This window comes from Nilaparvata lugens, chromosome 1, assembly GCF_014356525.2.
Source record: "Nilaparvata lugens isolate BPH chromosome 1, ASM1435652v1, whole genome shotgun sequence".
NCBI lineage: Eukaryota > Metazoa > Arthropoda > Insecta > Hemiptera > Delphacidae > Nilaparvata > Nilaparvata lugens.
Genome location: NC_052504.1, coordinates 73,163,353 through 73,180,016, shown reverse-complemented (window position 1 = coordinate 73,180,016; position 16,664 = coordinate 73,163,353). Strand labels below are relative to the sequence as shown.

At 34.1% G+C, this 16,664-nt stretch overlaps 1 protein-coding gene across 1 annotated transcript in view; it reads left to right on the top strand.

The window, feature by feature from the left end:
* The window catches only part of LOC111054090 (synaptotagmin-15), a 138,529-nt gene that overhangs the window by 27,660 nt on the left and 94,205 nt on the right, over positions 1-16,664 (top strand). The window contains exon 2 of the mRNA XM_039442532.1: positions 12,789-12,923. Within this exon, the coding sequence (XP_039298466.1) occupies positions 12,836-12,923 (88 nt within the window). The 5' untranslated portion in view covers positions 12,789-12,835. The remainder of the gene's footprint in view (positions 1-12,788; positions 12,924-16,664) is intronic.

The window sequence follows — 16,664 nt, the reverse complement described above, 5'->3', positions numbered from 1 at the left end:
CTCAGCAATCCTTCAAAAGAAAATCCTTAATAGCTATGGATTCATAGTAGTGTTGAATTCTCACATCCATTAAATTTATGAGCGGTGTATAACAATATGGCTTTAAGTAATCTTGACCTCAAAAAAAATATCGATTCATCTCAATGTCATAAACCTTTATGCTATTGAGTTGTACTCTATCAGACATTGAATTATTCAAGAGGTTGTCATACAGTATCTGGGAGAGACAAATATATACTCGGAAACATAGTAATGTGAATAATTTGGAAAACACTTGTGAGATAGGATGGGAAACTGGAAATTCATATCAAAATTTTAATTTTCATCTTATAGGAATTGTAGATCATTAGGATTACTCCTATTCTGGGGATGTGTGTATATGAATAGAACCATATAGTGTATGGTGTGATAGTGTATCCGAAAGAAATTGTTCATGTTTCTCAGATTTTTTGTTTGCTAAAGCTTCTTACGCTTGACAGCTTTGTCATTGTCTAAGGGAAGCAATTCTCCCTCTTCCTCTTCCACCAAACGTTTCGCTGATCCACCACTTTTTTATCCTACTATTCTCGTTTTCATAACGGGGAAAAGCTGAAAAGGAATTCATTGTTGCGAACTGCCAGAATACATTGCTAGATCTCCGGTATCTGGAATCCTACAAAGTCACTTTCCGTACGTTACATGAATCCAAAGGCAAAAAGCTATTATGTTGAAACATCAAACCTAACAGTTTGAATCATTAGTGTTCACGCATCAATTCGAATCAAAAATATCACATACATTCAATTAATATCATGACGTTCACTTTCTTGATGAATAATTGTTCAAAACTTCAACTTACATAAATTATTCTCAACATAGCCTCAGTCTGAATCATTGAGTGTATAATTATATTAGAATACCATGTAACTTTCTCCTCACAGAAGAGTGATGTGATTTACTCTTAATGTAGTTCTTTGTTAGCGCTTGTTCTGGTAATCAAATCTCAACACTTAGAATAGAATAGAATAGAATAGAATAGTTTATTCTCTGCATTTACATATTGTATCAAATATGTTTCACAGTCGTCATACATAATAGACTATATAAAATTTCAATTTCATGAGAATTTACAAATTTAAATGTAAGATAACGTAATAAATACATTTATACATATGTGATGTGAATACCATCGTAAATAATCGCAAATAACATTTTAAGCACCTCTCTGATCAAAAAGTTCCACCACACTGTAAAAACACATTTCTATTAGCCAGTTCTTCAATTTATTCTTAAACAAAACTTTGGATTCAATTGTAGATAATATAGGTGGGAGAGAATTCAATATTTTTCTGCTCATGTGATCAGGACTACTTTGGAAACTATTTCCAAATACTTATTAGTTGATAAATTCTCATCAAAATGGATTTATTGTGTTGTAAAGGTAGTTTTAATTGACAGTAAAAACTGTCAAGTGGTTTTAATTGAGAAGGATGCTGGGATTCTCAGCAGCGGTGACCAGCAAAATGCATTTGGAGTATACTTGGAGCGGATCGATGAGAGTCGTAATATAAACGCATTTTGACCTTACACCTCTCTCCATTGCTGTTCACCTATTCTACGCTTATAACCTCATCTAATACCGGTATTAGGGATGAAACTTTGCTTGAAGGGTGAATATTATGAGGATTGGCTCATTGTTTTTGATTTTTATATTTTTTAGTAGGCCTACCAGCTTCTCAGGTTTTTCCAATCTGCTTCTCAAGACGTACAAACTTGTGATGCATTATCTAATTTGAGAAACATTTTGCTTAGAAAAAATCATAAGAAGACTTTGAATCATAAGAATACATTTATTGAAAAAATACACGATTAAGTTATTTCTTGGGGCTCTCACTGAATTAATGATTGATTATTTAATTCAGATTAGAAAGGCTAATGCCTCCAAATCATTACATTCAATAGTAATCATTTCTAATATTCAAAGCCTTCAACAATTATCAACTCCATAGTGAACAAAGTTGTGGGTCAAAATCATCAATCCTTGATCCCAGTTTTCTTTCGAATATTGAGATTACTGTTCGGGAATACTTCATCAACAGAATTTTTTTTCAATTCTAGGTAAATTGCATTATCAATGCCAGTTATCTGAGGAAAAGTGTGAAATTTATTTGTAGGTCTTTTTGTATATGGTAATGTAGATGCACTGCATTGCCTTGTGTGAAGTAATTGCCATTTTAATGCAAGTATTGTCGTTTTTTAAATATTGTTTTGGGGGTTAAAAAATCCCGTCATCCCTCTCTCTTTCCCTTTGTGGCAGAGAGGACCAGGAGTCCTAACTCCGCCCTAATATAATCAATCAATCAATCGATTTCTCTCTCTCTCTCTCACACACACACACACACACACACACATACACATATATCTTTCATATCATATACAGTTCAATAATTATTTTCTTAGTCTATATTATGTAAATTCATCTATAATTTTGCTGTATTGTAAGCTATTATATATAAGTGTATAAGCCAGTATATATTGTAATCTACATAAATGAAGTACTCAATCAATCAATCAATCAATCTCTCTTCTGGTACCTTTTGATTTTAAATGAATAGCCCTGCTAGAGTATGTTTCAGGGAAATACCACTGTAAGCTTGAACCAAGCTTTGGAAGTTTTGCTGAAGTTCTCTCCTGATTATCTCGCTGGCTTTGTGTGAAAACTTCGGTGGATTTTGTTTGACACATTTGGTTCGTGCTGATAGCATCATCGGCTTTTGGGTGGTTGGTCCATTTTGATCTCGGATTGCGTTTGGGTTGAGTTCAGCAGTTGGACGTGCGTGATTGGTAGTGGGGCACAAATTCACCTGTCAATGCCTCCTTACTGAGTTTCAATACAAAATGTTTCTCCAGAACTCATGCTATGTTGAATCATATAGGTAAAAATGTATTTCCAACTGTGATTGAACCTTCAAGTATTCAGTATGTCATCCAATGTTAATCGACAATCATTGATGAACTCATTAGTGGACCGTCGATCAAATGTGAACTGTTACATCACATAGGTTTATCAATTTCTCAGTAATCCTTCAAAAGAAAATCTTAAATAGCTATGGATTCATGGTAGTGTTGAATTCTCACATCCATTCAATTTATGTGCGGTGTATAACAATATAGCTTTATGATAAGTAATCTTGACCTCAAAAAAAATATCGATTTATCTCAATTTCATAAAAATTTATGCTATTGAGTTGTACTCTATCAGACCTTGAATTATTCAAGAGGTCTGTATCTACAGATACATTATCTGGGAGAGACAAATATAATTCGGAAACATAGTAATGTGAATAATTTGGAAAACACTTGTGAGATAGGATGGGAAACTGAAAACTCATATCTTAATTTTCATCTAATAGGAATTGTAGATCATTATGATAACTCCTATTCTGGGGATGTGTGTATATGAAAAGAACCATATAGTGTATAGTGTAATAGTGTATCCGAAAGAAATTTGTTCATGTTTGTATTTTTTATGACCACACTAGAAAATATGATATAACAAACTACTGGAGCCAAAGGATAACAATGAAATACGAAATAAAGTCACCTCAGAAATTTAATACTTCTTGTTCTGTGTAATATATCTCACCATAGCGAAAAACAGTGAGCTTTCAAGCCATCATATCTTGACGATTATCTTATTCCATTTCCGCTTTCTGTCCGTCAGGAAGATGGAAGACCTGAAACAGGGATGGAACACGTTTTTTCGCAGTGAAACGTAACTCATAACTTGCTTACTTCATAGGTAAGTGTTTGTCTCGAGGGAATGAAAGTGTCTGGAAAATTCGAGAGTGTGAGTAGAAAGTAGAGGTAGAGAAAATTCAATCAGTTACAACTCAAGCTGAGTTATGTTTATATCTACCCATATTTTGAATGAAAGAGGATCTCCTTATTTTTCACTTTAATGCTTATTAGTAGGTTTCTTCTCTACTTATTTTGCAGTGGAATCTCAGACAATTTGCGATTCATGATTACTAATTTTGATGTAAAAATGTTAGTTCTATAGCCTTTCTGTTGAGCCGTGAGAGTTACTTCATCAAGTCCACACTGGGCACTCATATTAACACTCTCCCCACCTCTCACCCACTTCATCTTGGTTGAATACAAGTAAAATTCATCACCAATCTCGAATTGTTGGAATTATAACATCCCATCTCACCATAGAAGTTTGTTGAAAATTTCCTATCTTACGCAATCTGCTGAGTGATAGTTATAATTTTATGAAATGTTGACGCGTCCTTTTCGTTCCATTATCTGGTTATTTTCTGTTCAACTGAAACCTAATTGTTTTCAAATACTGTCTCATGAACAAATTGATGATGATTTGAAGTTACTTGCATCAAGAGGTGGGGGGTGGCTACGATGCTGGTCTCAATGCAATGCTAAAAAGTGTCCAGAACACTCACGCTAATTGAGTTTCAGTCGGTTTGAGGTGGAAGGGGCTTTTTGATAGGAGAACTATGGTGTTGAAGGAGGGAGCTTGTACTGAAGTGCGCCCTAGACACTGGCAATGTGCTTTCTGTCTTTGTCTTGAGTACACAGTATCCCATGGCAATTGTTCTATCCAATGCCTTATTTTATTTTTCTTTACTGTTCTACGACTGGACTTGTTGAGTGTCAATTCGTAAACACTTTATTGTAAGTGTTAGTGACTCGATATTGTTGCCATGGATTGACATAGATTCTAAATTACATTTTGTAAAGTTTTGGAATACTTTTGTATAATGCCTTCATGATCCGGGTCTAGATAAAACCTTCCTTACTCAAAGAAGCCGTTGAGTGGTAGTATTGATTGTTTAGAATATTGTTGTAGACATGGTCTGTAGTTAATAGATCGGGCGAGTGTCCACTTTCTTCATCAGCTGAAGTCGCCATGATTTCAGTTCGAGTTTTGAATCAAACTAATTCGCTTCGCAACCAGTTTTATTCAATTATTTATTGTTGATTTGACAGTATTAGCGCATTCCAAATTTTCAAAAATGCTTGAAGATGACGACGCCCGTGATATTACAAGTGAAATTTTAAAAGAATCTGAAATCCTGACTGCAAATCTTCTACCACTAAAATCAAGAGATAGGTACGATAACAAGTATTCTTTATTTTGTATTCTTTATTTATTTTGTCAGCAATACTTGTAGTGTGGCGAAAAATATCGTTCGCACCACGGGCAAAAATGTTTTTCCGGCTCTCATTCTTTTCTAGTCCTCGGCCTACGGCCTCGGACTTGAAAACCGATTTCGAGCCGGAAAAATCTCATTTTCTGCTCTAGGTGCGAAATATACTATTTCATTTGAATTCGATTTGCTTTGTCTGAGACCTGTTGATAAGAGGAAGAGCAGCTTTGTTTGTCAGGTGTGCTTTCAGAAAAGAAAAATATAATATCTAAAATTGATATGGATATTGAATACTTCATAATATTATTTCCTGTGTAATTATGAAACCACAAATTATTATTAAGTCTTGTTTCTCTTTATGTGCATAAGTAGTGAAAACCTTCATTGTAGAAACCTATTTTTTTCTTGATGGTGTCTTTCCCGAGATAGCTAACACCTTTGCTTCGCAGAAAAAGAGCTGAACACTTTATTCATCATTTAGATGATTTAATTGGTGGAGAGTTTTCTGAAGATAATTCTCTGCTTTCTGCAGTATTCTCCAGCTAAAAACAATCAACTGGTCACAGCGTCTGGTGTTACTTGGACAACAGGGCATTCGTTTGTACTCTAATATGAGGCTATTTTAGTGTAATATCAAACTATATTATTCGATATTGATAGTTTTTCACAATTTCTCCCATGGAATTCTCCAATTCCTCAATTTTTTCATTGAAACGTCGTATTTGAATCGATAATAATTCAGTCTGCTCATTTTGAGAGAAACTCGGACACATATACAATGATCAATAAACAGAGTTCCAAATTCACAATGGACAATATATATACAGTATAATACATTCACACCAATTCACACAGGGGAGGTTTTGTATGTTGAAGAATACGGGTTGCAATCTGTTTTGTTTGAGATTCAATAGAGTTTGAGGAATTTCATGATTGTGTTAAATTAGTCTAATTTTCTAGCTAAGAAACCCCTAGTCATGAATTCAAGATTGGTCTGTCAGTTCACCATTCATTTTATCATGATTTATTTCCAATATAACTTCAATCTTCGCTTCATCTTCCGGCTCTCAATTTTTGCTCCATCGACAACCTCTTTATGTCATGATGTGGAATAATATTCCAACTCTCTGTTTAAGGAGTGCTCTTCCTGGGTGGATAACTCATGCGGGAGCTTATGTACCTCAGCTTCAGATGCGATTTTCGTATCTTTACGAACGTGTTGATGGGTTCTCGTAACAGAGACGTTAAATGGGTATTAGAGACCGTAATACCGGTATTTTGGTTTGTGCTCAGCACTAGCTTGAGTTTTATGACTAGTAGTTCCTCTTATTTCCAGGGGGTTGATTTTCATGTAAGTGGGTACAAGCAGTTATCAACTGCAGCAGGATCGTGCAGGATGCTTCTTGAGAAATGGTGCTCTCTTGAGCTGGATATGACCTTTCGTATAAGCTAACCACTTGGAAAAAAATGTTTATGTCTTTCCCACTATTTTGGATGACATTTCCTCCTTTGGCAGATACCTGATATTACATATAAGATTAATTATGATGCTAATATTTACTGTGAAATTTATTCCTGGAGATAGAAAGTAATTTAGAAGATGTTAATAATTTATGTTTCCATTACAAACTGCTATGATCACACTCACCATTTTTTTTTATTATTATTATTATTATTATTATTATTATTATATTATTATTATATTATTATTATTATTATTATTATTATTATTATTATTATTATTATTATTATTGAACGACCGTTTATTTTTAGACATTCATCGATGTTTGGAACGTATTTTGCTCCTCCACAAGAGTCAATTATATAGATTGTATTTTGGAGAAGGCAGGCAAGTCATACTATTAATAACATAGATAATTGTCAGGATTGAGCTGCTTATCCAAAAATAAGTAGGCTAGTGCTATCCAGTAGATGAGATGGGTGCATCTTCTTCTTCTATATATATATATAAAAGCGAAATGGCACTCACTCACTGACTGACTGACTGACTCACTCACTCACTCGCAGAACTAAAAATCTACCGGACCAAAAACGTTCAAATTTGGTAGGTATGTTCAGTTGGCCCTTTAGAGGCGCACTAAAAAATCTTTTGGTGATATTTTAACTCTAAGGGTGGTTTTTAAGGGTTTAAAGTTCTTTTAGCATGTATATTCTTCTTATTCCAATATCTTAAAATTATAATTAAAATGTCCATACCATAATTATGTTAATATAGAACTATAATCGAGAGAGAGTACCTCTTCGAAACAGTTGTTCTGGTAACTAAATTAAAAATTTTGTCAGGTTGGCATTAAGTTGAGTTGACTTTGTTAGGTTGGCACCAAGTTGAAGATTGAAATGCATTTATCCAGAACCTCCTAAATACCAATTTATCCAGTTAGCCAAAATTAGCGTTTTCTCAGCTTTTCTGCGTTTCCTCACTTTTTTTCAATAATTATTGATGGAAATATATTTTAAAAAATTCAGTACACAGGTTTAACTGAGGTGGAAGAATTTTGTTCGCCAAAGATACGCCGATATAGTAACAGGTGTATTTCGAGATCAAATTGACATAATACGTTCAAATTCGGTACAGAGGTTCCGCTGAGGTCTACATGCAGGCGAGCGAAGCGAGCCCGCTGATCTCAATTTTGGACGATCCAGTCGGGGGTCCAGGGGGCGGAGCCCCCTGGCTAGACGGATATGGCGAGCGAAGCGAGCCTGACGGCTAGTTTATAATAGAATTAAATTTTTTCTGTGTGAGTAATCTGATTTTAAATATGCTAAGCAGAGATTTTATAGCTTGAAGAACATTCTTCAAAAATTTATAGATATATAAGATCAATCCAGAAATATTATAACTTGTTCCATATTGATTACTAGAATGGAAATAACAACATAGTATTTCTCATGAGCTCACGTTGGTATGGAATGGATTATTCCCTGATGCTGAAGGTTTCCTCCATAGATACTTGATCCATGATTAATTCCTGTGAAATGATATGTTTTATGCATAAGAATTATGTTTGATAAGTTTTGACAGGATGACGATAATTTGAAAGGAGACCAAAGGAAGCAGGATGCATCTGGTATTGATGGGGTCTTCATAAGTTAGGAGTGCTCTAATGGTTTGCAACTATATAACTAAACTGCAAGTAGTCTGTTGAGAGGAAACAGACAAGAACGCCGGTCAATTTTGGAAATTATGTTTACGGGAGCAAATCAGTCAAGTTAATTTGGAAACAGCCAACTGTTAATTGAGTGAATCAATAAAAGTAAAAGTGAAAATGTGTTCAACGGTGAAGCTATTTGAAAAAATCAGATGAATTCTACTCGAATCAACTTGAATCAGACATCTAACAGGCAAATATGAATTACATGAGAACAATAACCTAGTAAGACCAAACCTAACACAACTAAAAAATTAAAACTATTTGGAAATATATCATTTGTTTACTCTCAACTTGCCTCTACTTCACAAACGAGAAAACTGTGCAGGCACAAACAAGACAAGACGAGTTTGTATCAATCTGTGATGCAAATTGGGTTACATCGGATTGCGACCAATCATAGGAAGTCACAAAGCAGATTCGAAAGTCCCACTTTTAGACATTCCAACTCTCATGTTTTTTCGCTTGATGATTATCATACTTTAGAGAATGATCTGTTCATCCCGTAGTGTATTCATTTGAGAATAAATACATTACGTAGTATACATACGTTTGTTACGTATCCGATCATACGTTTGTTATGGAGGGGAATTTTTTATGTGGAAACTGGAAATTTATTCACCAAAAAGTGTCGCTATCTGCCCCATTCTACTCCTTCATCAAATCTCATTGTTTTTGGTATTTGGAATCCTAAAAACTTGTCTTCTTCAGCGTGAGGAGTTGGGTCTGAATTCTATTGAAATCTATATTGTGTGGGAATAATGATAATAATAATGATCATACTCTGTTCAACATAGTACGATGCGATACAGAATAATACTGCAAGGCCTGGAGCATTTTATACGTTTTATAAAAGCATTATCAAATCAAATCAACTTTTATTCAATGATATCGCTTACATGACAAATTCCATGATACAAATGATATCACATTTCACACACAAAGACACACAAACCATGGAAAAATAATAATAATCATTAATAAAACACTGAAAGAATTGAAACAAGTGACTGTCAAGGTGATTCATCTAAGAATGATAAAAAACTCATTTATCTCAACCGGAGAATGATCCATCAACCATAGGTGTAATTCACACACCTGTAGTTAGTTATTGAAGTAAGTATTAAGCTTATAATGGCTTGATAGCAGTTATATGGTTAAAGAATCGAATACAAAATACACTGATTAATAAAGATGAAATCGTTTCCGAATTCCGGTTGTAAACATTAACTGATACACATTTTCAATATTTAAAGCTTGGTATGTGTTGTCTTCGAGCTTAGTTTCACCCTGAGGGGTCTCATGTAAATTATTTTAACAAGTTCATGATTTACCTTCGTTAGTTGAGGTTGGAGAACCGGCTGTAATTTCACACTAATTTTGGTCGTTTTCCAAGAAACTACCTGAGTTGTTGCAGGATGCGGCACCCAGTGGTAGACAGCGACAGTATCAATTTGAAAAAGTCGTGGGAGCCAGTAATGCAATATTGTCTTGTTAGGGGGAATTGAGTGAGCTTAGTTGGATTGGTTGTTCGTATTCTCATCAAAAAGCCTGCGGCTGACAGATAACAACTTAATTCCGCCAGCATTACTGTCTGTTTCAAGTTTCAAGTAACCGCACAAAATTCTTTGAGCGTACATTCTGCATTCTACAACATTGTAGATTGAACCCATTGTGAATCGAGAGATCTCTTATAATCATTAATGAACGGCTTTTAGGTTGACTCACGATCTAGTGACAGAGTCGATCAAAATTCATTATTCTCGAATGAAGAAATCTTTCTCTTTAATGTACAATATTGATCTGTAATTGAAGGTTTTCTTAAATGTCAACTAATTCATTTGAAATCTGACCTGGATACATTTTTTAGGGAATATCCTTGATTAGATTGATGAAATGGATGTTGTAAGAGTGTTACAATTAGAAGTGCAAAAATATTATTTATCAATCTCGTTGATCATAGTCATCTCTCTTATTAAGCAAATGTATATTAATATAGAACATGTATAAATTGAATAAATTCATGATACGAGATGGGATAAAATGATAATGAAGATGTAGAGAATGCTTTGAGTATTCAACTTCTTTGACTTTAAAGATAAGAACCATCAGTACAATTTTAAAACATTTATCTCATCCACGTCATTTCAAAGAAGATCTGCAAAAGTTCATGGATCAAGGATCAATTTTGAAAACCCCTGTATCCGTCTCTCTTCCCCTGAAGTATCTTTCACATTTCGTGAAAAGAATTCCACTAATTATAACAACTCTATACTCAACTGCAATCGTTTCTCCATCTCTCTCACAAATACATTTTTCATGATATTGGATTTTATCAGTATACACAGTGATTCAAATTGAGCTCAAAGATACAGCTAATAATGGGAGTGGATGGTTTGAGGCAATAATTGATAATCAATGGACTCAAACTTCCCCCATTATGATATCGGTTGGAGACTGTATGGTTGTCACTATGATGTATGATGATGAGCCGCCTCTGAAACAATAGTTCACTGTAGATGACCGATATCAGGCATAATTCTAGCTCGCAATAATCACTCAATGTAAGATCATCGAAATATTTGGCTGTGGGCGTACTTTGGGATGAAAGTGTGGGCATCATAGGTATTTGATATTGGATTATATAATAATGAATTGAGGTTATGGAATTTAACATAATGGAGGATTACATTTCATGATAAGCTATTGAGTTCTATAATAAACTTCAATACTTTTATTAAATTCATCAAATAAAATTATTGCTCAGGGTGAGATAACTAGGGGGTGTTATTATTCACTCAAATTGATCTGATTTTAGAATTATTGATATTTCTCGACACATTATTTAGAAGGTTGTGATCTTTCCACTAGCTTCTAAGCTATGAACTATTGTCCGCATTCACACTTGTCCCTTACAAAATGCATTGGGTGTGTCTCCATGGAAGAACTGCAAAAAATGAGTCACCTGGCAGGGCAGTTGTAAAAAGTGCAAGTATAGCTCTACTGATTGATGACTACTCAGTCTAGAATGAGACATCACTCACGAGAACAAAAAGAAGATGAGTGAGCTGCCCTGCCGAGCTGTGATGAGTGAGTGGGAGAGTATGTAAGTATGAGAGAGAAACAGTGAATGAAAGAGAGAGAGAGAGAGAAAGAGAGTGACAGGGAGAAGAGTGAATGGGTGAGAGAGCAGATTGATTTTGTGTCTTGCCGTTTGATTGCCTAACTTAATCTCGGAGGAGTCTTCCATCCATCTATCTCCAACTTCTTTTTTATTATATCCGTTGGAAAATAAGAAAACGATAGGAATATGAGAAATCGAAATTGCATTTTCGTTTTCGTCAAACCAGGACAAGATTCAAGATAAATGATTCGAATTGGATCGTTCATTATTTGAGAAGAAAAATAAATAGGGAAACTCTTAACTGTTGGCAGAACGATGTTTATGGCAACTGTTCATTTCAAGTCAAGCATTCATTAATACACATCTAAAGAGAACAAATGGAGACTTTTGTCTGCTGGCGTCAATTTACTATCTTGGAATATCATTTTCCATTTTAGTAGGGTTGATTTTCATAGCTCTCCTGCAGCTATAATGTTGAGATAATCTGTGGATCTGGAAAAAATGTCTATAATCCAAGAAATGATTAAGTAATGTAATAAGGGCTGAAGATTTCGAAATTGTTTGAATATCGCATATAATGTTGGTCTACATTGAATTAATGAGAAAACTTCATGATTATTTGTTGAAAATCTTGGAATTCATTCATTTTCATTTTCATTCATCATTCCAGTGACCACCTATAATGATTCGTCGATGATTTTTAAGTCAAAGAATCTTCGAGTAATCTGTTCGTTAATAAAGATTCTACTTTTCCTAGAGGGATAGGCCTACTTGTTACTGTGAATGTGTACTCAGAAGTAAAAATCGACTTTTTCGAGATGCTAAAGTTTCCAGAGCAGTAATTTATTGGCATCTGCGTGGAAAGTTTGGACCAAGTAATGATAAGACTTTGGAGGTCAAAGTGATTCGGTAAACTTTATCAGAAAGCTTTCAATATTGGTTGAAGGCTCTCTATTAAGTTTGCTTCCGGCCCCGTACACTGGTGAAGTTTCCTTATCAAGCATTTCTGTCCAACGGTCGTCAAGAAGAGAGGTTAACGAATCACATTAATAAGTTGGTTGATTGAATTAAGTTTTAAACTACATTATCATGATCAATCATGTTTAAAAGATTGATTATACTTCTCACGAGTTTTATGTTGGATTAACTTGAAATTGAGTTTTAATTCAACTGTGTTTTCGTGCTCATTTCAGCAAGAAGGCAGATGAACAATAAATTCTATAGGATTTCTGCCATTCCTATCGTTTTCTATAATCTCTAATGTTGTATGAAGTAAAATTTTTACGAAGTCTGTTCATTTTTTCAAATTTCTTGTTAAGAAGGATATTTCCTTGTGTATTTCAGGCCTTAGCAGCTTATTCTTGACAGCAAGCTGGGAGAGAAGAGATTGGATGGATGGTACTCAAATAGAGGCTGCCCAGTCGGCTCTTCTCAACAAAACCCAACAGTCGTCATCTGGATTCTTCATTCCAATAAATGGTTGGTATGATTATTTGAATTGAAATTTCATAAGCTAAGCCACATAATATGAATATTTCTGCTCTTGGATTTTTAGTAATGAATAGAACTTTTTGCTTTATTAGTAACTTAGCGACTTGTAATAAACATTTTATTCAAGCCAATAAGCTTACTAGCTATACGGCGCAGTGTATGATAAACTCCAGTAAATTCATAAATTATAGATTAGGTAACTTTGACCAACTTACGGTATATTCAAGACAATAGCTCTGCTTGTTTATATAAATTTAGTTTCAATGTATGTGATAATGATATCGTAGCATGAAATGGAATTTCTGAAAGTATGTACATAACGCGATAAATACGCACTATAATTGCATAGATTGATAGTACCTTGGTCCTATTTCAGACAAAACCAGTTTTACGCCATTTTCAAATATCTCTAAATAATAAAACATTACCACTAACTTATAAAATGGTATTAGTAATAATTTCATGCAATTGATCTTTCAAATAGCCTTATTGAGATATATGATTTAAATTTTAATTGGAACCGTATTTTCAAGTGTGCAGTCTTTAATAAATATAATGGTATAGCTGAATGAGAATAGAAGAGGATGGAGAATAGAATTCTCAGAAAAAAGTGGAATGAGGAAAGACAAGGATCCACTATAAAAAACTCTCCATGTAATGCGACGGACGACAGAGAATAGGATCATGATTAACAAAAAAGTTAGATTAATTTTCTGTACTTCATCATGAGGAAGTAGCTAGATACTCTGTCAAGTCTGGATCAATATTAGGATTTACAGTTCATGGAGTAAGCACAATATATAATATATATTTTTAGTAGCATTATATATTAGTCTGTTATAACAAGTATACAGTGATCAATCACCTATCAATTTATACAGGAAATAGAACTGTCCAATCACTGCTTAAATGACAAACAAAGTATAAAACCGACTATCTTGAAAACCTATTAAATCGTAACTTGAGCATTTCCATGCAAAATATCATGAAATTATTTTTTATTGCCTTCCTGTGACACAGTTGGAGGTGATGATGGGAACGTAACGTTGTTTTCAACACTTGAAATCTGTCACAGCTTGTCAACGTTGTTGATCACATTGTTTGTGACACTTTGTCAGTTTGGTCCGTTGATATTTTCGAATTAATATGAGTTCCAATAAAATGATCTCCGGGATTCTTCTCATCATTTGAATCTCTTTCTGGCAACCCATGCATAGGTTTTGTATAAGGTAGTTCATAGAGATAAGTTCAGAGGTTAGTTCAGATCTAGTTTATGAAATAAACTTAGTTTTCAGAAATAGAGTGATGGGGATTTTAATTGAAAATAATAAATTATCAAGTGATAGAGAGAAGGAAATTCTGTCGTTCCTCTTGTAATCACCTCAATCCTTTTATTGTATACTTCTCTCTGAAATGTTTCTTTCCATTGGATTGAAAATATATAGATTATGAAGTATTCGAATTTCCATCCAGCTGTTTCCCCTGAAGTTAATATTTGCAATAGCAGAAATCTTCGGGGAGATTTACAGCATTTAATTTGGATTTTCTTTCAATAATAATTGATTATTACAATCGACAAGCCTCCTTGTATATTGATATAGTTTCGTTTCTCCCCTCGAATATTTGTTTCGCTCTTGATCACTTGATAATTGATGAGTTGGCCTGTTGGAAGTGAGCGATAAATAATGTTCATGAATGGTGATCATCATCATTCTCAATCTTTCTCGTGGAAAATAAAGTGACAAAATGAAACAAGAACAACAAAGTTTCAACTAACAAGTTTTCCGGCTAGGAAAGTACACGACGCTTTTCATCTAGTTTAGCAACGATGACGACAGAAACTTGTAGGAAGTGGTTTTCCAGGATGTCACATCCAATAGCATGAGTTCGAAATCATGTTCACGGATAATTATTTCAGTAGAAGAAATAATGTTACTTTGAGTTGACAGGAGATTACAGTTTTGAAGACTTGTTTTTTTCTGTCAAGACTCTTGCACTCTATGTTATACAAAGTTGTCCCCCGGCTACTATGAGTTACTCTATAAATAGTTTCATCCCAATTGATTATTCCCACTCCTGGAATAAATTCAAGTACCGTAGCGACGCTGTACTGTGAATTATATTCAATTTATGGCATTCATTACATATCAAATCAGTCATGATAATGATAAAAACAGGCTTCTATTCCATCACTACTTTTACTATTGTGAAATATCTTTCTATTACAATGTACTACTCTTAAATTGAATTCGAAGTGTTCATTTTCTATCGATTCACTTAGCAATTCATCAACTATTCCCAACTAAACCAATTTTCAATCCAATTGGAAACATAATAATTGATACGACTTCATTTTCGATCTGTAATTTTGATTGAATTCGCAATTCGTAGGTATTTATTCATAAATCTGTATAATAGGATATCAATTTTCTTTGAATAAATTCAATATTGAATTGGAAACTGCCCACGAAAACATTCACAAATCAGCTTCCATGTGGATGAAATGAATGAGTTACATCTTTAATACTATTATCATAAATAGGACATTTTTAGGCTAATATGGCCTATACGTTGAACGGGATGCCATATTTTGGGAAGGATTTAGTTGGCCAGTAGGAAGATATATTCTCTCAGAGCTCATATTTCTCTTGGTCCCAAGTGTCCTTTACGTTATAGCGCGGGATGGACTATAACATGCAGTGGAACTGGCAGGGCAGCCTACAATGAGTTTGGGGACCGTTGCTTCAGTAAACACGATTTTTACATGTAAGCTGAGCCCTTTCAGTTAGTTCTCATACTCCATCGTTTTCATATTTTTTTGCAGCGTGTTGAAACGAAATGCTGTGACAGTGTGGGAGATATATGTAGCTCTGAAATAGATAGCTCTAAATTTATAAAAAAAATCGGATTGCATTAGCATCGAAGTAGACGATAAAAGGTCACAGGAAAAGCATAACAGGCATTTCGTTCAGCGCTAAACGCTCAAGTGGGCTACTCTATACAATAACTCCAATCAACGAATTCTACCTCAAATCTACTCCGAAAACAATATTGTACCAAGCTATTGAAAGCTATGATTTATTAATAGGTTCACCTGGATACTGTATCTGTGATGTGAGTGAAGTTGGAAATAAGTTCTGAAACAGAAAGTAATTTCATCCAACCTTTTTGGTATGTATTTCACATCAACGCATGTATTTCACGTCATAGAAACACATACGGTTTCTGACTCAATATCAAGTTACAACCGAAACAAATGTGACCTAAACACTAGATTTTAGAAGACTACATTTCAGGTTGATATCATTTGAATCAGATGGTTGGCTTCTGGGGGCCAATTTGAGGGACGCTAAGGCTCTTCAATGTGCTTTGCAGTTTTAATATTTCCAATGGACCTTGAAAGACCTTGGATCTGAATGAAAACCAAAAAAGTATATAAAAACACAAATTCAATGAATGCTGACAAGAGATACTCAAAAAATAATCTGAACAAAATGTGAAGAAAAAAAATCCATTTGCCAGAGATTGGATAACGCTGATAGATGAACGAAATAAATGCCTGGAAAATGAGCAAATAATATTATATATTTATAATATAAGTGATAAAATTTTAGAAAAAAATAATGATGAATGAATGAAATGAGCAATATAACCGATTAATTACTCGCAGATGAAAAATATCACACCTCCAGGCTCTGGATTCAATGTCCACTACAATAATTATATTTC